Source organism: Chlorocebus sabaeus, chromosome 25 (genome assembly GCF_047675955.1).
Source record: "Chlorocebus sabaeus isolate Y175 chromosome 25, mChlSab1.0.hap1, whole genome shotgun sequence".
Lineage (NCBI taxonomy): Eukaryota > Metazoa > Chordata > Mammalia > Primates > Cercopithecidae > Chlorocebus > Chlorocebus sabaeus.
Genome location: NC_132928.1, coordinates 55,722,906 through 55,748,894, shown reverse-complemented (window position 1 = coordinate 55,748,894; position 25,989 = coordinate 55,722,906). Strand labels below are relative to the sequence as shown.

Sequence of the window (25,989 nt, the reverse complement as noted above, 5' to 3'; positions counted from 1 at the left end):
CCATGTTGGCCAGGCTGGTTTCGAACTCCTGGCCTCAAGTGATCTGTCCACCTCAGCCTCCCAAAGTGCTGGGATTATAGGCATGAGCCACCATGCCTGGCTATGCTAACAGTTTCTTAAAAAACACTAGCATGGGGAATAAAAAAACAACAAAATAAAGGCCAAAAAAAATAAATAAATAAAAATCAGTTTTTTTTTTTTTTTTTTTTTTAAATCCCAAACATTAATTGTTCTTTCTTCCTTCGACTTTATGAAGAAGAAATTTTGAAAAACAGAATTAGGAAAAATGACGTACAGGTCAGGAGGGGATCCAGGAGCACTACTGCTCAGATGATCTATTTTTCCTGGTTTCAGACTAGAATCATAGCTGGGGTCTGTCCCGCGTGGAATAAGCTGTGTTACTGTATTCCCTGTTGATACAATTCCATTTGGCAGAGCAGGAGGTTTTCTGCTAGGGAGATCCACTGCACCTTCATCTGGAAGGATAGCTGCTGAAGGCAGGCCCACCTCATTAAGTTGACCCAAAGAGGCACTTAAGGGTCTTCTCGGAACCAGGCGCTTGTTCATTTTACGAAATCTATATAAAAAGCACAGGCACATATCAAAAAGCAAATATAAAAGCAAAACCAAGAACTAAAATGTACTTAACATTATTTTCTAGAAATATTCTCTCTTGAAAACATTAACTCTATCAGTGTGTATATTTTCCATAAAATCCCAAGCAGCAAAGACATATAGATTAAGTATAAAATTCCTCATAAAAATGTGTAACATAGGCCGGGTGCTGTGGCTCACGCCTGTAATCCCAGCACTTTGGGAGGCCGAGGCGGGTGGATCACGATGTCAAAAGATAGAGATCAGCCTGGCCAACATGGTGAAGCCCCGTCTCTATTAAAAATACAAAAATTAGCTAGGTGTGGTGGCGTGTGCCTGTGGTCCCAACCACTCGGAAGGCTAAGGCAGGAGAATCGCTTGAACCTGGGAGGCAGAGGTTGCAGTGAGCCGAGATCGTACCACTGAACTCCAGCCTGGAGAAAGAGTGAGATTCCGTCTCAAAAAAAGAGTTACATTTGTCATATTATAAAATATGCTATTAATATTTTTGCTATAATATATTTCTGTGGACATTTGTATTTCTAAAACTTATTGGAGAAGCTAGTAGAAAAATCTTTAGAAGATAGTTTCTGAAATATTTTACTTCAGCTGTCCCTCAAATGCCTTGGGATAAATGAGCCAATGTTAAAAACTAGGAATAAAGAAAAACAAAGCCAGTATGCACTGTGAAACATTTATCATTTACTCTGTTAAAAAATTTAAGCAGCCAGGCACTGTGGCTCACACCAGTAATCCCAGCACTCTGAGAGGCTGAAGCGGGCGAATCACTTGAGCTCAGGAGTTTGAGATCAGCCTGAGCAACATGGTGAAACCCTGTCTTTACCAAAAATATAAAAACTTAACCGGGTATGGTGGTGCATGTCTGTAGTCCCAGCTACTCAGGAGGCTGAGGCAGGAGGATCACTTGAGCCTATGAGGCGGAGGTTGCAGTGAGCCAAGACTGCACCACTGCACTCTAGTCTGGGCAACACAGTGAGATCCTGTTTCAAAAAAAAAAAATTTAAGCAATTAAGGATAGTGACTTTTATTAGAACTGCTGCAGAGATGCTGATGTTATGCCTGCCAATACAAAATTAAAGTTATTTTAAAAGTAGGTTAACGGAACCAAAACAGAATAATTGCCTAAGTTTAAACAGATGCTGTGGTACAACAAGCACATCGATTCTGAAATCTAACCAAAGGAAAAAATATAAGCCATCAGACTCCAGGATCCTTGTTCCTCAACAATGAAAGCAAGCCCATTTACAACCACTAATGCATTTTCATTTTCAAAAATAAAACCTTGGCTGGGCGAAGTGGCTCACACCTGTAATCCCAGCACTTTGGGAGGCTGAGGTGGGTGGATCACTTGAGCTCAGGAGTTCAGGAACAGCCTGGGAAACATGGGAAAACTCCGTCTCTACCAAAAATACAAAAATTAGCTGGGCATGGTGGCATGCACCTGTGGTCCCAGTTTCTCGGGAGGCTGAAGTGAGAGGACCACTGGAGCCTGGAAGTCGAGGCTGCAGTGGGCCATGATCACATCACTACACTCCAGCCTGGAAGACAGTGAGACCCAGTCTCAAAAAAAAAAACAAAAAACAAACAATAAAAAAGGTAACAGATAATTATGAACATGTACTTACACCTTGTGTGAATAACCAAATAAGCAAAGGCAGAATGAGGTCAAAGAGCATGCAAATTAGAAATTTTTATATCATACTGCTCTCTAAAACTATTTTAAGTCCTACTGATCATGAAGGAAAACGTCTTTCAAAACCTCAAATACTGGGTAGTACTGGTCTTTGTTAACTTGGTAGTCCAAATATACTAAGTTGCTTTAATTTGCATTTCTTTAACAACTAGTGAGATTGAACACAGTTTCACAGGATAATTGGTCATTAGTATTTCTTCTGTAAACTATGTTTATGATCCATAAATCTATTGGCTCCTCTCCTTCTTACAGATTTGTAAGAGCTCGTTTTATGTTAGGATATCAGCCCTCTGTATGTCATTTCCTCACTAAGCTCTTTATAAAAAACTGTATTTGTACCATATCTTAGTTTTATAATTTTTATGTAACCAAATTTATCAATCTTTTCCTTTATGGATGCTGGGTTGTAGTTCTTAAAAAAATATTTTCCTTCTTTCCTTAACAACTAAAAATAAACAAACAAAAACCCTCTTACTACTCTGTGGTTTCTTTCTTCCTAAATATTTAAATCTCTTACACATCTAGAGTTCATTCTAGTATAAAGATTGTGGTAAGAATTCAGCTCTATTTTTCAAATAGGTAACAGTTACTTTCCATCATTCTTTTGGTCACTGATGTGAAATGCCACCTTTAGCACATATGCTAAGCTCCTACATGCATCTCAGACTCCTCCTAGATTCTCTATTGCGTTTCATTAATCTATTCCTATGCAAAAGACTACAGTCTTTTATTCACTGAAATCCATAATATAGGTTAATAGTTATTGGTCTAGTTCCTGTCAAAAACTTCTTTTTCAGAATTTTCCTGGCTATTTGTACATATTTATTCTTTACAAGTGAATTTTTGATAGGATCTTAACATCATCATGGTGAGATTTAAATTCAGATTTCTTGGAATTTATTGTCTATGGAAAAATAAAACTTTTATAGCGTCAAACCTTATCCAAGAACACAGTATGTTTACTCAGTATTTCTCTTATGTTCCTAGGTAATTTATTGGTTCAATTTATATACACCCTGATTATTCTTTACAAATCTATTATTTGGTATTTATCTTTTTTGTTGTTGCTAAAGTAGAAGAGATCCTGAATTTTAACTTTTTTCCCCAATAATTTTATGGCTATTTTATTCCTTCTTACATACATTAGCTACTACCTCCACAATGTTAAATAATACTAGTAGAAAATTTTACTACTAATTACTAGCAGAAAATTTTGCCTTATCCTTGACTTTAATGAGAGTGAATTGAATATTTTGCTAATTAAGCATCATACTATTATGTTGGCTTCTGATTTACAACACGATTTATTACCATGCTGAGAAAGTATGATATTTCTGTTGTATTAAGAAATTTTGATTTTTTTTTTTTTTTTTTTTGAGACAGAGTCTTGCACTGCCATTCAGGATGGAGTGCAATGGTGCAATCTCAGTTCACTGCAACCTCTGCCTCCTGGGTTCAAGAGATTCTCCTGCCTCAGCCTCCCGAGTAGCTGGGTCTACAGGCGTGTGCCACCACACTCAGCTAATTTTTGTATTTTTAGTAGAGACAGGGTTTCTCAATGTTGGCCAGAATGGTCTCAATCTCTTGACCTTGTGATCCACCCGCCTCGGCCTCCCAAAGTGCTGGGGTTACAGGCATGAGCCACTGGCGCCTGGCTGGAATTTTGATTTTTAGTTGACATTCAATTTTATTCAAAAGCCTTTGGCATTTTTTGCATATGATCATGTTATTTTCTAAGTTGTGATAATTATGTTGTACTAATTTTGCAGAGTCATGGTATCTATTTTCTTTTCTTTAAAAAAAATTATATTATTTATATTAAAAAAAAAAACACCTACAGCACCCAATATTCCCAGGCAGTCTCCTATCCAAATACTAACTGGGCCTGACCATGCTTAGCTTCTAAGATCAGATGAGCTCAGGTGGATTCAGGGTATTATGCCCATAGACATGGCATCTATTGTAATGTATTATTTAATTATATTTAAATTTTTGAGATTTTTAATATTAATACGTGTGATAGATTTACAGTTTTCTTTAATTGTTTTATCTTTGTCAAATTTAATAAAAGTGTTACATTGGATTTATAAACAAATTAAGAGGCAATGGGTGTGGTGGCTCCTGCCTGTAATCCTAGCACTTTGGGAGGCTAAGGCAGGAGAATCCCTTAAGACCAGGAGTTTGAGACCAGCCTAGGCAACATAGGGAGACCCTGTCTCTATTTTTAAAAAATAAAATAAAATAAAATAAAATAAAAATAAAATAAATTAAGAGGCTTCTCCTTTCTTTCTTCAATGAGCTGAAACATTTAACATTCCTGAAATTATCTTGTCCTTGAAGTTTAAAAGAACTTGTTAAACTGAGCCAAGGGAAAATTTTTCCATTGGAAATACAATATGCGATTAGTTAAGTTAAAATTGATTAAAATTATTAGAATTTTAATTTTTTTTCTCGTGAAAATGACCCACTTTTAGATTTAGCTAATCATAAATTATGTACAGGTTGAGTATCTCTTATCCAAAATGCTTGGGACCAGAAGTGTTTCAAACACTGGATTTGTCTCGGATTTTGGAATATTTGCATATACATAAAGGAGATGTCTTGGGGATAAGACCCAAATATATAACACAAAATTCATTTACGTTTCATATACATCTTTTACACATAGTCTGAAAGTAATTTTATACATTATTTTAAATAATTTTGTGCATGAAGTTTTGACTGCCATCCGTCACAAGGTCAGGTGTGGAATTTTCAACTTGTGGTGTCAAGTTGGCTTTCAAGCATTTTTGGATATTGAAGCATTTTAGATTTTCAGAATAGAAATGTTCAAGCTATGCTGCATTCTAAAAATGTCCTACTTATTTAAGATAAAGCAATTACTCTTTCTGTATTTCTGTATGTCAGCAAATTATTCCACTTATACCTTATTCCAAAGTCTCCTGATTTCCACACTTACTTTTCCAGTTCCTCCTGTGAGTGTGCAAACGTACAGCTGGCCCCACGAGGGCATCCTCCTCTCTGCTTCATATCTCGACACATGTATGTTTTGTATTTGCTATGCTGTGGAGGCTAAAACCAAAATCAAAATATTAGATGTGTAATAACCCCCCACAAAAAAATACAAATTTTGTGTTGTCATTTTAGGATTTTGATAATCTAGATAAGTAATTCACATATTTATTTAGATTACCAAGAGCAAAAGTGCTGGAAAGTCATTCCGTCTGAAGTTTCAAAGTCCAAATATAAATAAAGCAAAAAGAAAGTAGTCCTAATTTTTCTGATATGTTGATATTAATTCTCAAACAAGTAGCATCATATAAATTCTTGAATAAATTTCATGGGCATTCTTACACTTGTTTTACATGGAAAAAGAAAAATCTCATGGGGGCACTATGATCTCATTTCCACTTTTTTTTTTGAGATGGAGTCTTACTCTGTTGCCCAGGCTGGAGTGCAGTGGCGCAATCTTGGCTCATTGCAACTTCCACCTTGCCAACTCAAGCGATTCTCCTGCTTCAGTCTCCCGAGTAGCTGGGATTACAGGTGTCCACCACCGCACCTGGCTAATTTTTGTATTTTCAGTAGAGACAGGGTTTCACCATGTTGGCCAGGCTGGTCTCGAACTCCTGACCTCAGGTGATCCGCCTGCCTCGGCCTCCCAAAGTGCTTGGGATTACAGGCGTGAGCTACTGTGCCCAGCCCATTTCCACATTTTATAATGAAAAAACAAACCACTGTAGTTTAAGACTTTCAAATATATAAATTATCTTCTAATATTTGTTTTGTACAATGTTCAATATAGCTATATGTATGCTTCCTTACAACACACCACAAAAACTACAAAAGGCCCTATAATCAAAGAATATTCTGTAACTAATTCTTCTTGACACGCAGAATAATATACCAAGGACTTAAAATATCTCCAGAAGTACAAATGACATATATTATCTACAACTCAAGGATAAGGCAAGAGGATGGATTTGAAAGTTAATGAAATATGAGACACAACACTGAACTGGACAAAATTTAGTGTATTTTATCACCATACGGCAGACTTTAAAGGTTAATCTCATTACGTTTGTTATTTTCTTCAAGATGTCTAATGAAACAGAGAGTTAAAAATTGTAGGTTCGGCCGGGCGCGGTGGCTCAAGCCTGTAATCCCAGCACTTTGGGAGGCTGAGACGGGTGGATCACGAGGTCAGGAGATCGAGACCATCCTGGCTAACACGGTGAAACCCCGTCTCTACTAAAAAATACAAAAAACTAGCCGGGCGAGGTGGCGGGCACCTGTAGTCCCAGCTACTCGGGAGGCTGAGGCAGGAGAATGGCGTGAACCCGGGAGGCGGAGCTTGCAGTGAGCCGAGATCCGGCCACTGCACTCCAGCCTGGGCGACAGAGCAAGACTCCGTCTCAAAAAAAAAAAAAAAAAAAAAAAAAAAAAAAAAAAAATTGTAGGTTCTCCTTTCTTTTATGTCTATTCATAAATAAAAGCTTTGACCTGTGTTAGATAGGTTAGGAAAATCATATCCAGATTATTTTACTTAGCAGGATACTTTTTATATTTCTTGCCTCTTAAGCAAAAAGGAATACTGAATAATCTATTGGTATTTACCTGAACCAGGTAAATTAAGAGTTTTAAGTTCACAGGCTTACTACCGCAAAATAAAAGATCTAATGAACCTAATATAAATCCTGAGAACAAAATAAAATTATTGGGAATAAAATTTAAAAATCTAGCTATAAGAAGTTATTATACTCTACTGTTGTATTTCATCTAAAAACTGTGAAGGAAAGTTGACCCACTGGTATAACAGACATTATGAATGAAAAAAATTTTTAATTTTAATAAGAAAATCTATAGAAATTTGAATAGTATTGAAAAGATACAGTATTAGCACTAAAAAGTGATACTTATTGTCAAACCAAAATGTAATACAAACTAAAGAGAATAATAATTTTATATAAAAGGAATAAACTTCAGCAGTGAATCTATTTTCTCCATCAAATGCTGCCATATCCAATGTGAAGACTGACCCCAGCATGATATCAGATCAGTAAGGATTATTTAATGTCAATATTGTCAGATAAAATTACCAGCCTAATGCGGTAAACTGTTAGCCATGCCAAGGTAATTTATAGCTTCTATAGTCAGAGTCTCAAAATATTCATGTCATCTTTTTGGCTTTGCATCTGTGGGTATACCCACAGTGGTTTACCTATAGTTTTAAGGCATATCCACAGTGGATTAACTCTAGGTTTTAAACAGCTTCCTTACCTGCTGCTGATCTGCTCCTTTTTTGCTGTGGTTCTGGATATAATCAACCAGCCCATGTACCACTGTACGCACAGCAACCAGCCCATTTTCCAGCTGTTCCCAAGTAGGAGGAGGAGCATCTATACAACCAATAATAATGTTTTAAACTCTAATGTTACTCAATATTTTCCCTAATATCAAATTAATAAAAGTTAGTTGACAACATTTCAGTGAAATCAAGTTTCACACCTTAACTTTTCAGATAATAGCTTATTCACCTAACCATCATTTTAAAGGAATGGACATATTCTTTCAAAGCTGGGGTTGCAAACTGAAATAACCACAGGAACAAGAAAGGTAACAAGAAAGAGGTAAATAGGCCACATAATAGTGGTAACTGTCATTAGACTCTTAGGGTTGAGGAGACAACAGCGAGTGACAGGGACTGCTGAACTGGAGAGTGTGTCCCTCATCTAAGAGTATGGTTATAACTCAGCTTTAGATGATTGTTGTTATGTGACAATGCAAGGCTGGCACTGCCAAATACATTCACTGTTTCCCAGGGAAACCTGAAAGTTAAGATTTTTAAGTAAAAATTTTTCAGTTTTAAAATGTTGGCATCTAAGAAATTTAGACCATTGCTCAGACCAACACTGTGTGGACTAAACAACACTGAGGAGTGCCTGTAGTCAGTCAATTTGCATGTTTATTTTGAACTTTTATATAAATCAAGTTTTGGTAAACAAAAAGCTTAAAAAGTTTAATAAGCCAGGCACAGTGGCTCAGGCCTGTAATCTCAGCACTTTAGGAGGCCGAGGTAGGAGGATCACGAGATCAAGAGATCGAGACCATCCTGTCCAACATGAAAAAAAACCCCTTCTCTACTAAAAATACAAAAATTACCCAGGCATGGTGGCATGGGCCTACAGTCCCAGTTACTTGGGAGGCTGAGGCAGGAGAATTGCTTGAACCTGGGAGGCGGAGGTTGCAGTGAGCCGAGATCACGCCACTGCACTCCATCCTGGTGACAGAGAGAAACTCCATCTCAAGAAAAAAAAAAAAAAAATTTAATAGAAGAGCTATTATATAAAGTAACTCTGCTACATGTCTTCTTCATTTAGTAGGTATTTGCCCTGTGCCAGCACTTTGATTTATAAAAGAAAAATTAACTATAAGGCTAAATATAAAATATTCTTTAAAAGAAATACATAAAATGAAACAAGAAGAGAGATGTGGAGATAACTTCCTGCTCAGACATCCTGAAAGAATTCTAGGGGATGGCATTTGAACTGGGCTTTGAAGGACACATGGAATCTGAAAAGGAAAAAAGGTAAAGAGAACAAGTATTCAAAAAAGTAGTTTTTGGAACACTTGCTAAATCTGAGTTATTGTTCTAGTTGTTGGGTAAGCAATAGTGATTAAAACAAAAATCCCCATTATATGCAAGGAGAAGAGCCAGATAATAACCAAGACAAATAAGCAAAATATACAGTAGTATTTAGATAATGTTGAATTGAAAAAATAGAACTAAGAAAAGTGGGGCCAATGTGTAAAATTTTAGACAGAGGCAATCTGCTTGTCGTGGCCTCCCAAAGTGCTAAGATTACAGGCGTGAGCCACTGCACTCTATTAAAAATACAAAAAAAATTAGCTGGGCATGGTGGCACATGCCTGTAGTTCCAGCTACTCGGGAAGCTGAGGCAGGAGAATCACTTCAACCTGGGAGGCGGAAGTTGCAGTGAGCTGAGATCGCACCACTGCACTCCAGCCTGGTCAATAGAGGGAGACTCTGTCTCAAAAGAAAAAAAAAAATATTTAGACAGAGGCCAGAAAAGTCCTCCTTGAGAAGGTTACATTTGATTAAAGACCTGAAAGAAGGGCTTAAGTGTGCCTACTGGAGATATTAGGGGGAAAATATCCAAGTTAGAGGGAAGAATAAGTGCAAAGTCCTTAATGTGAGAAGTGTGCCCGGCATGTTGCATGGAGATAGAACCAGAGAAGAGGAAATTAAGAGAAAAAAAGGGTAGGAAATGAGGTTTGAGAGAGGTAATGGAAGACCAGACCACACGAGACCCTATAGATCATGGGAAAGATTTTGGCTTTTACTCTGAGTGACAGAAAGCCACAGGAGAATTTATGAGCAGAGGGTGACAGGGTCACTCTGGCTCTTTTGCTAAAATCAGTTAGACAACAGGAGGCTATTCCATAATCTCCTGAGAGATGGCAATGGTAGCAGTGAAGGTAGATGGATTCTGGATGGATTTTAAAGGTAGGGCCTACAGAATTTGCTAACGGATCAGATATACATTATGAGAGAAAGAAGAGTTGAGATTTTTGGACTAAGCAACTGGAAGGATAGAGTTGCCACAAACAGGATGGCAGGGAAGAGCTCATTTTTAGATAGATTCAGTTTGAAACGCTTATCAGATATAAGATGATGGATGCTGAGAAAGCATTTTTTTTTTCTTTTTTTTTTTTTACGGAGTCTTGTTCTGTCAGCAGGCTAGAGTGCAGTGGCACGATCTCGGCTCACTGCAACCTCCACCTTCTGGGTTCAAGCAATTCTCCTGTCTCAGCCTCCCAAGCAGCTGGGACTACAGGGGCCCGCCACCACGCCCAACTAGTTTTTGTATTTTTAGTAGAGATGGGGTTTCACCATGTTGGCCAGGATGGTCTCAATGTCTTGACCTTATGATCCGCCCACCTCAGCCTCCCAAAGTGTTGGGATTACAGGCGTGAGCCACTGCACCTGGCCGAGAAAGCAGTTTTATATGCAAGTTCAGGAAAAAGGCATGGGCTGGATATATATTTCAAACTCTAAAAGACTATCAACTGTAATGCATATTACTTTATGTGCCACCAAAGAAAAAAAAAGATTGTTAATTATAATACGTCTTCACACAAATGCATTCCAATTTCAGAAATGCTAAGATCTGAAATAATTATGAACCTCAAAACTGATAAAAATACAGTAAATTTGTGAGTTATATAAATTATATTTGAAGCTATGAGATAGATAAGATTATCTAGGAAACAGGTATAAGATTAAACTCTGAGAACACTCCAAAGAGTACAGGATACGGAGACGAGAAAGCAGAGGATGCTGAGGAGAGTCCAATAAAGTAAGAAGAGAATTAGTAGCTTAGAAGTCAAGAAAAAAGCATTTCAAGGAAGAGAGAGTATAGAACAATGGCCAGGCACGGTGGCTCATGCCTGTAATCCTAGCACTTTGGGAAGCCGAGGCAGGCGGGTCACCTGAGGTCAGGAGTTTGAGAACAGCCTGGCCAACACAGTGAAGCCATGTTTCTATTAAAGATACTAAAAATAAAAATAAATAATGATAACAAATTAGCTGGATGTGGTGGTGCAGGCCTGTAATCCTAGCTACACGGGACAAAAATTGCTTGAACCTGGGAGGCAGAGGTTGCAGTGAAGCGAGATCTTGCCATCGCACTCCAGCTTGGGGGACAGAGTGAAACTGTGTCTCCAAAAATAAATAAATAAAATGTTAAATGCTGCTAAATCAAGTACAGTAAGAACTGAGAGCTGACCTTTGGAATTAGCTACATGGAAGTAGTTTACAACCTTGACAAAATAAGTTTGGATAGAGCAGTGGAGATAAATGCCTGACTGGAGTTGAGTTCAAGAGAGTGCCAAAACAAGAAATGAAGTGGTAGGTAGATGAGAAACGGGGTCAAAAATGGATTAGGAACTTGTGGAAGTTCTCTTTTGACTGCTCAGGATGATCAAAGCACAGCAGTGGGGGGGGAAAATCACTATATATTCTAGTAACATTGATCTGGTTTACTAAGCAATTTTGGGAGTAAACCTATAAAAGTAGGCTGATAAAAAACTAAGAGGGCTCTGAATGCCATAGTCATCAGTGTCAAACCTTATTCCATGAGCAATTCTACAAACAATGAAAATTTATGAGTGTGGAAGCAAGATCAAGGATGTGATTTCTTTTATAGCAGTAAGTAGACTGGATTGGAGGAATTCATAGTAGAGGAACTTGTAAGACATTCAGTCTCAGGGAAAAGGAGGCTCTCAAAGGAAGTAATCATAAGCAGACGATATAGGGACATTGTGAAAGAAGAACAGATAAATCCTATTGTATGAAATGGTATGTAAAACAAGTGAAAGGAAAAGATGAGGCAAGACAAAATATTAAGGTTTTAAACTTACATACCTCAGAGAATGAGGTCATTATCAGAAAGAGGAAACATTAGAGGAAGAGCAAGTATCAAGTAATGATGAGCTTGCTTTGAAGCACTCAGAGGAGATGACGGAAAATCTCAGCAAGCATTGGGAGATGTATCCGGAATGGATGCAGAGACAATAGTGACAGATATTTGGGAGTCTGTATTCTACACGAAAGTAATACCTGCTGCTAAGAATGAATAACCACCATCAGAGCATGTAGAGAAAACAAAATCCCAAGAGCATAACCTGCCTACTCTTTAGTAGGCAGGAGGGGAAAGCATGGTACAAATATGACCGAAGTAGCACTCAGGTCAGAAGAGAACTATGAGATCACAGAAAGATATCAAAAAAGTGCTCAACAACATTATCCAAATGCTGAAAACAAATGGGAGTGATTTAAAGACTAAGACAAAGTTTTTGGAATCAGAGACTGGGAACCTACCAGCAAATATTAAGAGAGCTTCAGATCAGTAGTAGGAATAAACACAGAGAAGCTAAAATATCTTAGATGTAAATATAAGGTGAAAAATGAAGGTTGGGTACATTTTCAGCTTAACAAGAAGGAGCAGAAAAAGCCTAAGTAAACATATACAAGAGAGGATACTTGAAGGAACAAGATATCATGGTGAGGGCAAAAACAGGATCAAGGAAATGCAACTAAGGATACATAATACAGGAAAAAAAATGAGAAAAATGAGATTTGGAAGAGGTAAGAATGGTAAAATACAACACAATTTTGTGATAGGAGAAAGAAGAAACATAAAGAAGCCCAGAGAGATCTATTTTCCTGACGAAATGAGCAACAGTGTAAAAAGTATTAAATAAATATTAAAGTGAACTAACCTGAGATAAAGAGGGAAAATATTTAAAATGGAAACTTAAAATACTGTAAAAAAGATCTGGAGTAACTACTTTAGGAAACCCTAGAGGAAGAACAAAAGATAATGAAAGAATCACTGAGCAGCATGAAAGGCACATATAAGACAGTTCATTAATTTCCCATGGGTTTACCTGGACTAGGGTCAATGTTTGCTAACAGCTCCAAATGGGGTCTTAGTCGGTTCAAGTTTGCTGGGTCTCCAGTCCGCTGGAGAGCAATTGTTAGTTCCTGAACACTCTGTGCAAAAGAGGCTGGGGTCTGCAACTTAAAAAAGATAAATGTTAACTTTCCCAAAGGTCGGATAATCTTTTAAATATAAAGATTATTAATATCACAATCATTTTTACAATTTATTAAATTTAATTTTTATCTTCCCATACACTCTACACTCTGGGCAGATTAGATTACTTGCTACCTAAATAAATTCTCTACTTCTCTGCATCTAGAGCTTGGCACATTGTGTACTGTATTGCCTCTGCTGTCACATTCTTTAAATGTGAGACCTCTCTCAATTCAGCCTCCCATCAGTTAGATACATTGATGAGTCATCTTTGTGAATTGTTAATTCCTGTTTCTCTCTCCATTAATTTACTAGAATTAGTGCTTTTCTCATCACTTTTAATAAATTCTCTTTTGTATTATCCAATATGGTAACCTTAGCAATATGTGGCTATTTAAATTTAAGTTAATTAAATAAAATAAAAATTTCAGTGTATCGGTTGCAAAAGTCACATTTCAAGTGCTTAATAGCCATGTGTGACTAGTGATCACCATATTGGACAGTGCATACACAGAACATTTTCATGATTACAGAAAGTTCTGTTGCTCTATGAAATATCACACACATCGCAAAGTTTACCAGTTTGTTGTACAAAGGTCTCTGGATATTAAATTTAAAGCACTGCGGGTGATGTGAGAAAATTATTGTAGGATATACACCTAGTTACCAGTTCAGTTCGGACAGGAAGATTAACCACCTTGTAGAATCTTTATAAAAGGCAAGCCAGGCCAGGCACAGTGGCTCACGCCTGTAATTCTAGCACTTTGGGGGGCTGTGGTGGGCAGATCACGAGGTCAGGAGTTCGACATCAGCCTGGCCAACATGGTGAATCCCCATCTTCACTAAAGATACAAAAAATTCGCTGGGTGTGGTAGCGCGTGCCTATAATCCCAGCTACTTGGGAGGCTGAGGCAGGAGAATCGCTTGAACCTGGGAGACAGAGATTGCAGTGAGCTGAGATAGTGCCACTGTACTCCAGCCTGGGTGACAGAGCAAGACTCTGTCTCAAAAAAAAAAAAGAAAAAAGCAAACCAAGTTTCTCTTCACAGGTAGAAAGGTACTCCTTTAATAGATCATTACTAAGCATTTCCATAAATTATAAATCAGTTGCAAAACTTCAGATACAAGCTCCTGTCCGAATCTAAGAGTTGCAGGTAAAGTCTGGTTAAAGGTATCCAGAGAAGACTTACAGGACAGAGCAAACAACCTACATTGTAACTAAAAATTATGTATCACCTTTTTATCCCCCTAAAGAGATAGGGTCTCACATAGCTCACTGCACCCTCAAACTCCTGAGCTCAAGGATTCTCCCACCACAGTCTCCCAACTAGGTGGGACTACAGGTGCCTACCACCACACCTGGCTATGGTTTTTTTTTTTTTTGGTAGCGATGAGTGTCCCAGTGTTTCCCAGGTTGTGCCCGAACTCCTGGCCTCAAGCAATCCTCCTACCTTGGCCTCTCAAAGTGCTGAGATTACAGGCATAAGCCACTGTGCCCACCCTACACCAGGCATTTAAAACACGTATTTCCCAATTCTCACTGTATTACCCATTCAAGGGATTCTATCTTTAGAAATAGAAAAAAAAAAGGAGTGGGGGGGGGGGGGAAATAGTTTGGTAAAAGGTTAGTGTATTCTACAGTGAGAATGCCCAAGTTCAAATCCACTTCTGTCATTTACTATCTATGTGATGCTGGAAAAACATATTAACTTCCCTTTGTCTTTGTCTAAAATGGATAATACAGGGCTGTTGAGAGGATTAAATGAATTATTTAAAACCACTAGATACATACTAAAATTTTAGTAAATGTTCATTTTTTTTTTTTTAGGTTACTCTTACTATTTGACTCTATTTCTCTAAATTAAATGTAGAGTGGTCTCTAGAGTGGGCAATCATCTCTGTGATTCTAGTAAAAATAAAATAAAATATAAAATAAATAAAATTAAAAATATAAACTAATCATCTCTTTATATGAACAAAGTGGTATTATAATGTGATTGGTTATGACATGACACTGGCTATAACTACAATTTACAAAAGCTATACAGTATTCACTTTAATATACATTTGTTAAATGAATTACCAAGAGGCCAAGATTAGTCCAAGAAGTAAGGAACAAAAAAGGTTCTACCTTGTCAATAATGGACTGCATATGAGATTTGTGAGACTGGTCTCCATAAAGCAAAGAGGACCATTGGTCTGGTGCAATTCGTAAGCCTGCTTCCATAGCAATCTGCACTATCTGGGAGTCATGTTCTCGCCGCAGAGCTTCATAGGTTCTAAATTCTTCTTTCAGCTGCATCAAAGAAGAGTCTTCATCACGTTTGGTGACCTAATAAGACACAAATAATCTCATAATGAAGTCAAAAAAATTAGTTTATGCTTTATATGAACACATAATTTTTAATGTAACAATTTTAGCAGCAACAAGAAGATTAAATGAATATACCATCTGCCTGCAAAATATTTTCTCCTCAACTTGTTGAGGTAGGTATACTGTTATCATCCCATTCTAAGTCAAGTTGGATTTAGGCCAACATTTTCTGGATAGGTCTTTCAGAAAGAATAAATACAGGCTGAAAATCTCTTATCCAAAATGCCTGGGCCAGAAGTGTTATCAGACTTCAGATTTTTTCAAATTTTGGAGTATCTGCATTAAACCACTTGAATATCCTTACTCTGAAAATCTGAAATGCTCCAATGAGCATGTGAGCATCATGTTGGTGTTCAAAAAGTTTTGGATTTTGGATTTTTGTATAGTCAATCTGTATGTGCTGGAATGAAATCCAACGATTTGACAGACTTTAACATATACATGCAGTTTAAGGTGTGTATGTGTGTATATGCATTTTTTAAAAGAAAAAAACACTAATACGATTATATATTCTGAAAAACAATATGTTTCTTCTCCATAAATGTGGATTATGACTCTTGGGCTTGCCTGACAATGAGCTAGTTGGGATTGATGACTGCAGAGCTTCAGATGCTGGTTTAACTCTAAAAATGATTTAATTTGTACTTGGCTTAATTCTCCATGGAGTTTTGTGGGATGGGCTACTACCAGAAAGTGTAAAGTGTGAGATGCTAGACTAGAATAATCATAATGATTATGATTAAATAATATAATTTAGTAATAAAAATAGCTACCACGTTTTGAGCACCTGGCATGTGCCAGCCAATATATGAAATTATATTATTAACCATTATAGTACTGGATTAACTCATTGACTTCTCTTGTTGAGGTAGGTGTACTGTTATCACCCCAATAACTTACATTCTGAGTCAAGTTGGATTTAGGCCAAATGCTTAACAAATCAAAGCAAAATAATTAAGTCTAGCTTAAGATAACCACTACCCTAACATATTTCAGAACACATTTTGCCTTGTTAACCTTTTATTGCCATAAGGACTCATATTCTTCTTGTATATAATTCCTGTTTTTCTCCCTCTCACCAAAGAAACTACAAAATATTGTAATCAGGACTTCTAAGTCACACTGATATAAAATTAATGTGAGTGGTGGCATGTGCCTGTAGTCCAGCTACTGAGGCTGAGCGGAAGGATTGCTTAAGCCCAAGAGTTGAAGGCCAGCCTGGGCAACACGGCAAGACTCTATCGCTCAAAAAACAAATAAATAAATGCATTCTATTCTTATTACAAGGAAGAAAGTCTAACTTACTTTTTGTTAGGAACATCTATATAAGACCAAATTGATAAAAATCAAGAACTACAGTCACAAAAACTGAATATATTGTGCCATTATTAAAAGGCAAAAGACCAAATGCATATGTTTAGCACTCCCTCAATATATGCTGAACTTCATTAAAATGTAAAGTATGCTTTCTATATGTAACAATGGTTCCTTGAACTTGGCTCTCACCCTTCAATCTTTAACTAAAAACAATCAAGGATTTCCAAGAGATGAAATGTCTAAGTCTCAGAACTTTATTCTACTAAGAAAGAACAAATTATCTTGCAGCTCAAAAGCTTTTCCAATGGAAATACAGGAGACACTAAAAGGACACAGCCAGAATACAGCTGTATGGATACATATTCCTGCAAGGAAAATAATCATGACCTGAGTGAAAAAGCAGCTTTTTACAAATTTCCAATTTTCTTTATTCCTTTTTTTTTTTTTTTTTTTTTTTAGGTGGAGTCTTGCTCCATCACCCAGGCTAGAGTGCAGTGGCATGATCTTGGCTCACTGTAACCTCGGTCTCCCAGGTTCAAGCAATTCTCCTGCCTCACCCTCCCCAGTAGCTGGGATTACAGGTGTGTGCCACCACAACTGGCTAATTTTTTTTTATTTTTTATTTTTAGTACACACAGGTTTTTTCACTAAGTTGGCAAGGCTGGTCTCGAACTCAAATGATCTGCCCACCTCAGCCTACCAAAGTGCTGGAATTACAGGCGTGAGCTACTGCGCCTGGCCATATTCCTATTAATGCTTTAGAGTTCAGAGAGGTGCACTTCATGGGTATTCTGGGTTTTCTTGAGTCACATATTCTTCTTTACAGGGGAAGGTTGAATGTTTTCTTTCCAAAGCTTCCTATATTGTATCTGTCTGGTGCTGTTAATGGATAACAATTAACAATGGAAGCAGACAGACGTTCCAGAAAGTATTCTGAACTGCACTGTAAAATCATGTTACTCTAACCACTACAACAAGAGTGAGTTATTCAGAGACAATCTGGACCAGTTAAAGTAATTTTAGCTAGAGGTTCTTACAGCTTCAGTGGTACCTATAGAAAATAGAGGCCCATTTTCAACATATAGTCTGACTCCACAAAGACACAGAATAAGACCAGCATTTAGCTAGAGCTTTAAAAGTTTTGTTTAAATGAAATCTATATGCTCTTCTGCTAATTTTGTAAACCATTTCCTCCTTCTCAAAGGATGATAGAACAGAATTTAGTAGGATAGCTAATGTGGCATTTTTTTAGTTTATGAGTGTCAGATGACAAGAATGTGGTGATCTGAGAATGGATTTCCTTACAGCTAGCATGAATGAATTAATTTTTTTAAAGACACAGTTTTCAAGTACTGGTTATAAGCTGTGTCAGAATCAAGACAGTTTGATTTTTAAAAGTCAGGAAAATAGGCTGGGTGTGGTGGGTCATGCCTGTAATCCCAGCACTTTGGGAGACCGAGGTGGGCAGATCATCTGAGGTCAGGAGTTCAAGACCAGCCTGGCCAACATGGTGAAACCCTGTCTTTACTAAAAGTTAAAAAAAAAAAAATTAGCCAGGTATGGTGGCAGGCACCTGTAATCCCAGCTACTTAGAAGGCTGGAAGCAGGAGAACTGCTTGACCCAGAAGGCAGAGGATGCAGTGAGCCAAGACTACACCACTGTACTCCAGACTAGGTGACAGAGCAAGACTGCATCTCAAAAAAAAGTCAGAAAAATAATACTGGATGAACAATAAATGATACATGGTGAGTAGCAATGTTTGAGGCGGTGCTTATTCAATTTGGGATAAGAGACTATGTCCAGCATTACCATATAAACTGAAATGGCAAATGGAACTTCATTACTGTATATGTGGAATTACACTAGGAGAAAATCTCTGAATAAAATTTATTTGGCTGGGCACGGTGGCTCACGCTTGTAATCCCAGCATTTTGGGAGGCTGAGGCGGGCAGATCACCTGAGGTCAGGAGTTCGAGACCAGCCTGGCCAACATGGTGAAACTCCGTCTCTACTAAAAACACAAAAATTAGCCGGGCATGGTGATGGGCACCTGTAATCCCAGCTACTCGGGAGGCTGAGACAGGAGAATCGCTTGAACCCAGGAGGTGGAGGCTGCAGTGAGCAGAGATCGTGCACCACACTCCAGCCTGGGCGACAGCAAGACTTTGTCTCAAAAAAATAAAAATAAATAAATAAAATTTATTTGTGCTTCAATAACTCTGTCTTCAGACCAATTCTGCACAGTCTTGGTAAGAAATTGACATAGTTTCTTAGTCTCTTCGAATACAAAAATCTATAAACCTTGATTTGATCTATGTTGTTCAATATCGAACATACAAAAATTCAATATAATAGGATTTAATTATAATAAGACACCATCTACATTCTTTAAAATAATACAGAAAAATTGCTGAAATTTTCTGAAAAGACACAGGCAACTTTATTAAACTCAAAGTTTTACTACTTAAGTTTGGGAAAATAACAATGCTTCCTTTCAAGCTGAGCTTTAATGTAGGTTCATACCTTGAAACAGGAGGCTCTATAAAGGAGCTGAACAACATGCCCAATGCTAGTTTTAGAGGCTTGAGGAAACCGTGGCTCCAACCTTTGCACCACAAAGAGAACCAATACTTTTCTTGACAAAGCAGAACCATCTTCTAAGGCCAGCAGAACCAGCTTTAAAGCTTCCTCCTGCATTGCTAGGGAAAGTTGGGCAAAACCAAAATTTATCAAGTACATAGATAAGATAAATCCATTTATTAGAAGGGGAATATTTAATCATTTCTGCAGCTATTCACTCAATTAACTGGCAATACAATAAGATTAACCAGCAACACATTTTTACACCATTTTTGTGGGCAATTTTGTATTACATTCTATATATTTTATAAAGAAAACAGATAAGTGATTAATACATTTAAGAAAAACTTCTATCAAAATGAATGCACTTCCTGCTACAGGTGTGAAAAAAGGGAAAAATTTAAAAACTTTAAAAAAGAAACAACTTTTGGCACTAAGAGAAAAGTTTTAAGTTCACCTAGTAAGTCCACTAAGTTATGTGGAATTGCCCAAGCCATGAACATCAAACAAGACATTAGTTGGTAACAATAAAATACTGCAAAGAACTAGGCTTTGTACATCACTTATAATTCCTACATCATAATTTCAGAACTACCAGCAGAATAAATACCAAAACTTAATTATGTACCTGGTCCAAGGAACTGGCATCCTCTAGCCCTTACTGCTGCCCAAAGATTGGAAGAGAGTTGCTGAGGATTCTGGTGCTGGAGAATGAGCTCTGTAACTGTTCGTTCACCTAAAGATCGAGCTGCCCTCATGGCACGAATCCTGCCTTCTTCTTCTACTAGTTGACAGTGGACTAGAGTCACAAGTTTCCTCTGCATTGGGCGACTCAGAACACTCTGAGTAGTGCTGTTCAGACCCACTCCTTTAAAAGAGGAAAGAAGTTATTCCTAGGTTCAAAATGCAATTTTAAAGTCCAGGAGCAATTTTTCTGTTGGGTTAACTTGTGGGTATGTGAATAGACTACAGTATTTAAAAGAAACAACAAATAAAACCACACACGTAAAGCTTACTTATGTATATATCTTTAAAGTACACAAATGTATACATGAGTTATCTCATGTGCACTTAACATTCATTATGACATTAAATATACCATTACTCATTTTAATCATAGAGGAAGAAAGAAAAAAAGACTAGACAACATTGATAATTAGTTTATAATCTAAATCTTGAGGTCCTAAGAGTTCTGGTATATTATTTCAGAGTGTTAATTTTACTTTCCTAATTAAATAGCAAGCCCTTTCTGTGCAAAAATGGCAACTTCCATATTTATTATACCGCCTATAGCATAGCATATAAAACTGGATAGAAGGCAAACCATTCAGAGTTGTCAAATGATGGAAAGCACTTCCGAGGTAAGTAGTTACATTTGCTTTTATGATCATTCAAATAATGTTTCCATCATCACATAAACTCAAAATTCACTATTTCATTTGCTGTGGTTTGTGTAATGATATTTAGCACAAAATGAGTTTAGTTTACAATCGGTAAATTTCATTAACATTCGCTTAATAGCTCACAATTTTTTTTTTTTTTTTTGAGACGGAGTCTCGCTCTGTCGCCCAGGCTGGAGTGCAGTGGCCGGATCTCAGCTCACTGCAAGCTCCGCCTCCTGGGTTTACGCCATTCTCCTGCCTCAGCCTCCCGAGTAGCTGGGACTACAGGCGCCTGCCACCTCACCCGGCTAGGTTTTTTTTGTATTTTGTAGTAGAGACGGGGTTTCACCGTGTTAGCCAGGATGGTCTCGATCTTCTGACCTCGTGATCCGCCCGTCTCAGCCTCCCAAAGTGCTGGGATTACAGGCTTGAGCCACAATAGCTCACAATTTTTATGGTAACAAGTTTCTTTAGTAGACATTTACTTAGTATGGATAATTGCATCAAATTTACCTCTAGTTAGGTTTTTTGGGAATTCCTCAGGACTTATAATATATAGGACTATGTACTGAGTATTTAAAAAAGCAATTTTACTCTAAATAAGGAACAAAAACAAACTTACCTCTAGCACTGCTGAGCGGTTTTAAGTACAATGCTAATTCTTCTACACATTTCTTAGCTTCCTCATAATGCTTTGTGTCTTCAACCCCACTACATAAAGTAATAGGCTGCTGCTCAGGGACCTGGAGGCGAAAAGAAAAGATCTGTATGAGTGCTCGATTCATTAATTAAATGTTTTATTTAGCATAGTTTATGCACTCATAATGCTAACACTGGCAACATCAAAACACCCACTAAATTTACTGAATTCTTTCAAAAGGATCTTTCCTATTAACATGTATCTTTGCATCCCTTTGTTTTGTTTCTCTAACAGCCTAATTAAGATATAATCCACATACTACATAACTGACTGGTTTAAAGTATATACAATTCCATGGTTTTCAGTATATTCACAGTTGTGCAAACATAACCACAATGAACTTTAGAATCTTTTCATTAGCCCAAAAAGAAACACAGTACCCTTTTAACAATAACCCCTTATTTTTTCCCAACCATCCACCAACCTTTGGAAAGATGAATCTATTTTCTATGGATTTGCCTATTCTGGACATTTCATACAAGCAAAATCAACACAATATATAGTCTTTTCTGACTTGCTTCTTTCACTTAACAATGTTTTCAAAGGTCTTCCAGGTTGTATCAGTACTTCATTTTCATCACTGAATAACATTCCATTGTATAAATATACCACACTTTATTTATACAATCATCAATTGACAGACTGTTTTTGACTATTTTGAATAATGCTGCTATGAACATCTGTGTACAAGTTTTTGTGGACAAAAGTTTTTGTTTCTCTTTGGTATATACCTAGGAATCTGTATTTAACCTTTTGAAAAACTGCCAAACTATTTTCCAAAAGCAGAGTAGCATTTTATATGCTTACCAGGGTATAAGGGTTCCAATTCTTCTACATTTAATGTAGAAAGATAATTCTTCTACTTATTATTATCTTTTTTATTATAGCTACCCTGTTGGGTGGAAAGTAGTAATTCATTGTGGTTTTTCTAAATTTTATTTTAAATTAATAATAATTGCACATATTTATGGGGTACAACGTGACATTTTGATTGATACGTTTACAACATGAGATGACTAAAGCAGGTTAATCAACAAATTCATCACCTCACATTTTTTTTTGTAGATTTTAAATAAAATCTACTCTTTTAGCAATTTTGAAACATACAATATATTACTATTTATAGTCACTATTCTGTGCAACAGATCACTAAAGGTATTCATCTGGTCTAACTGAAGCTTTGTATTCCCTGATAATTATCTCTTCTTCCCATCTATCTTCCTCCACTTCATTATGTTTTGATTTGTATTTCCCTGATAGCTAATGATGTTGACCATCCTTTCATATGCTTATTATCCACTTGTATATCTTCTCTGGAGGAATGTCTATTCAGATCTTTTACCCATTTTGCCTAGTAAACTTTATTTTGTATAACAGTTTTAGATTTACAAAAAAGTGGCAAAGATAGTACACAGAATTCTCATTATCCTGTATTCAGTTTCCCCTATTATTATTATTATTATTATTATTATTTTTGAGACGGTGTCTCCCTCTGTCACCCAGGCTGGAGTGCAGTGGCACCATCTTGGCTCACTGCAACCTCCGCCTCCTGGGTTCAAGTGATTCTTCTGCCTCAGCCTCCCGAGTAGCTGGGACTACAGGAGCGAGCAACCATGCCCAGCTAACAGTTTCCCCTATTATTAACATCTTACATTGGTATGGTACATTTGTTAAAATTAATGAGCCAATATCAACATATTCATAATTAACAACTAAAATCCATATGTTAATCAGATATCCTTAGTTTTCAACTAATGTTCTTTCTCAGTTCCAGGATCCCATTCAGGATACCGTATTACAGTTAGTCTTCAGAGATAGTCTTGCTCTGTCACTCAGGCTGGAGTGCAGTGGCAGCATCTGGGCTCACTGCAACCTCTGCCTCCCAGGTTCAAGTGATCCCCCACCTCAGACTCCTGAGTAGCTGGGACTGTAGGCACACACCACCACACCCAGCTAATTTTGTATTGTTTTGTAGAGATGGGGGTCCCACTACATCGTCCAGACTGGCCTCAAACTCCTGGGCTCAGGCCATCCACCCACCTTGGCCTCCCTCTCTCCCTCCATGTCTCTCCCATTTTTTTTTTAAAGTTGAGACAAAGTATCACTCTGTTGCCCAGGTTGGAGTACAGTGGCATAATCTGGGCTCACTGCAACTTCCACCTACCAGGTTCAAGAGATTCTCATGCCTCAGCCTCCCGAGTAGCTAGGATTATAGGCATGCGCCACCACGCCCAGCTAATTTTGTGTATTTTTAGTAGGATGGGATTTCACTGTGTTGGCCAGGCTGGTCTCCAACTCCTGGCCTCAAGTGATCTGCCCAACTCAGCCTCCCAAAGCGCTGGGATTACAGGTGTGAGCCACTACCATGTCTCTTTAAGCTCCTCTTGGCTTGGACAGCTTTCTCAGACTTTCGTTGTTTTAATGACCTTGACAGTTTTGAGGAGTACTGGTCTGGTATGTTGCAGAATGCCCCTAAACTGGGATCTAGGATCTGTCATTTTTCTCATGAGTATACTGTGGTTATGGATTTTTGGAAGATCATAGGGGAAAATTACCATTTTTATCACAGCACATCAAAGCTACACACCACCAACATGACTTATTACTGCTGATGTTAAATTTGATCAGCTGGTTTAGTCAGTGTTTACCAGGTTTCTCCACTATAAAGTTCCATAATCTCCCACCTTCCAAATTGTACTTTTTGGAAGGAGTCACTATGCATAGCCCACACACACGCTCCATCCTTGAGAGCAGAATATTTATGTAATTAATTTGGAATTCTGCATGGGAGATTTGTTTCTTTCTTCCATTTATTTATTCAATCATTTAATTTTATCATGTAGACTCAAGGATATTTATCTTATACCTGGGTTATAATCCAATTCCATTTATTTTGTTGTTCAAACTGTTTTAGCTTTGGCCACTGAGAGCTCTTTCAGTTGGCTCCTGTGTGCCTTTGATATAGCCCCCATTACTCTGTGTATGTGTCTGTGTGTGTTTTGAATACTTCTCTATACTTTCCAGTGCTACAAGCTACTCCAGACTCATTTTGTGTATTTCCTGTCTCAGTCTTAGAATTAGCCATTTCTCCAAGGAACTCTGGTTCCCTTTATTGGAGAATGGTATTAGAAACCAAGATATGAATGCTATGTATACACATGGCTATTGGGGTGCTGTTCTTTCTAGGCCATCTTAGATGACAGAGCAAGGAAATATGTCAGTGTAATAACCCAAGATATACACGTATCTATTTCTGTATATAACTATCTGTATCCATATCAAGCTAAAAATGAGTTCATATTGATGCCTCCAACTCTAATCCATTATCACATGAATCATTCTAATCTCTTCCTCCTTGCTTATCTGTAAACTGGCTCCAACCATTTGCCATTCATTTACTTAACTGTTCAATTCTAATATGTATTATATATACAGCAGTATCAGAATTCGTACCCCCGTGGGACAAGACTAGAGTACACTGCTTATAGATAATATCTGCCTCTATCTTTAATCTTACACAATCCTCTTTCTCCTCCACCCCTTTAGTGAAATTGTTTCATATACTTCAGATTGTTTTCCATAATCTTTGTAAAGTTCTACAATTTTTGCAAATTCAGTGTCATATAGCCACAATTACAGAATCATAAAGAACAGCTTTACTGCCCTAAGAAATACTGTTTTACCAATTCAATCCTCCCTCCCTACTCCTGAATCCATGGCAACCACTGATACTTCTATTGTTGCTATGGTTTTGCCTTTTACAGATATCATAAAATTGGAATCATATAGTATGTGGCCTTTTTATACTGGTATCTTTCACTTAGCAATGATATACATTGAGATGTATCTATGTCTTTTTGTGACTTGACAGCTACGTCTTTTTATTACTTCATTTTATACAATGTTCCATTGTATGGATATACCACTGTTTATCCATTCACCTATTAAAAGATATCTCAACGGCTTCCATTTTTTGGCAATCATGAATAAAGTTGTTAAAAATAGTCATGTGCGGGTTTCTGTGTAGACATAAATTTTCAAGTTAACTGGGTAAATGCCTATTATGTTAAGCTTGTAAAGAAACTGCCAAACTGTCTTGCAAAGTGGCTATCCCATTTTTCATTTCCAAAAGGATGAGAGTTTTTGTTGCTCCATATCCTAACCAGCATTTGGTGTTGCTAATGTTTTGGATTTTGGTCATTCTAATTTGTGTGTAGTGGTTTCTCACTTGCTTTAATTTGCAATTACTTAAAGACAAACTGCTCAGCTACTTTTCATTTTGCTGATTTGCCATCTGTATAATCTATTTGACGAGGTGATTGTTCAGCTCTTTGTCCATTTTAAAAATTGGGTTGTCTTTTTATCACTGAGTTGTACGAGTTCCTTATATATTTTACATATAAGTCTTTATCAGAAATAGAATTTTACAATTGTTTTCTCACATTCTGTGGGTTGTTCATTTTGCTTTCTTATTGATATCTTTGTTTTTTGTTGTCACTGTTGTTTTTGAGATACGGTCTCATTCTGTCGCCCAAGCTAGAGCGTAGTGCTGTGATCGAGGCTCAACTGCAGCCTCAATCGGGTGATCAGGCTCAGGTGATGCTCCCACCTCAGTCTCACAGATAGGTGGGACTACAGGCATGTGCCACCACATCCAGCAAGTTTTTTTTTTTTTTTTAAATTTTCTGTAGAGATGGGGTTTTGC

General features: G+C 37.3%; 1 protein-coding gene and 1 pseudogene across 6 annotated transcripts in view; both read right to left on the bottom strand.

The window, feature by feature from the left end:
* The window catches only part of RC3H1 (ring finger and CCCH-type domains 1), a 91,897-nt gene that overhangs the window by 32,730 nt on the left and 33,178 nt on the right, over positions 1 to 25,989 (bottom strand). For all 6 annotated transcript variants that reach the window (XM_073011772.1, XM_073011775.1, XM_073011776.1 and 3 more), the window contains exons 3-10: positions 21,207 to 21,327; positions 19,831 to 20,070; positions 19,146 to 19,321; positions 15,062 to 15,262; positions 12,782 to 12,914; positions 7,589 to 7,707; positions 5,268 to 5,380; positions 296 to 577 (exon numbers count right to left, since the gene is read on the bottom strand). In XM_073011772.1, coding sequence (XP_072867873.1) covers positions 296 to 577; positions 5,268 to 5,380; positions 7,589 to 7,707; positions 12,782 to 12,914; positions 15,062 to 15,262; positions 19,146 to 19,321; positions 19,831 to 20,070; positions 21,207 to 21,327 — 1,385 coding nt within the window. The remainder of the gene's footprint in view (positions 1 to 295; positions 578 to 5,267; positions 5,381 to 7,588; positions 7,708 to 12,781; positions 12,915 to 15,061; positions 15,263 to 19,145; positions 19,322 to 19,830; positions 20,071 to 21,206; positions 21,328 to 25,989) is intronic.
* On the bottom strand, positions 4,140 to 4,258 carry LOC119623150 (5S ribosomal RNA; annotated as a pseudogene).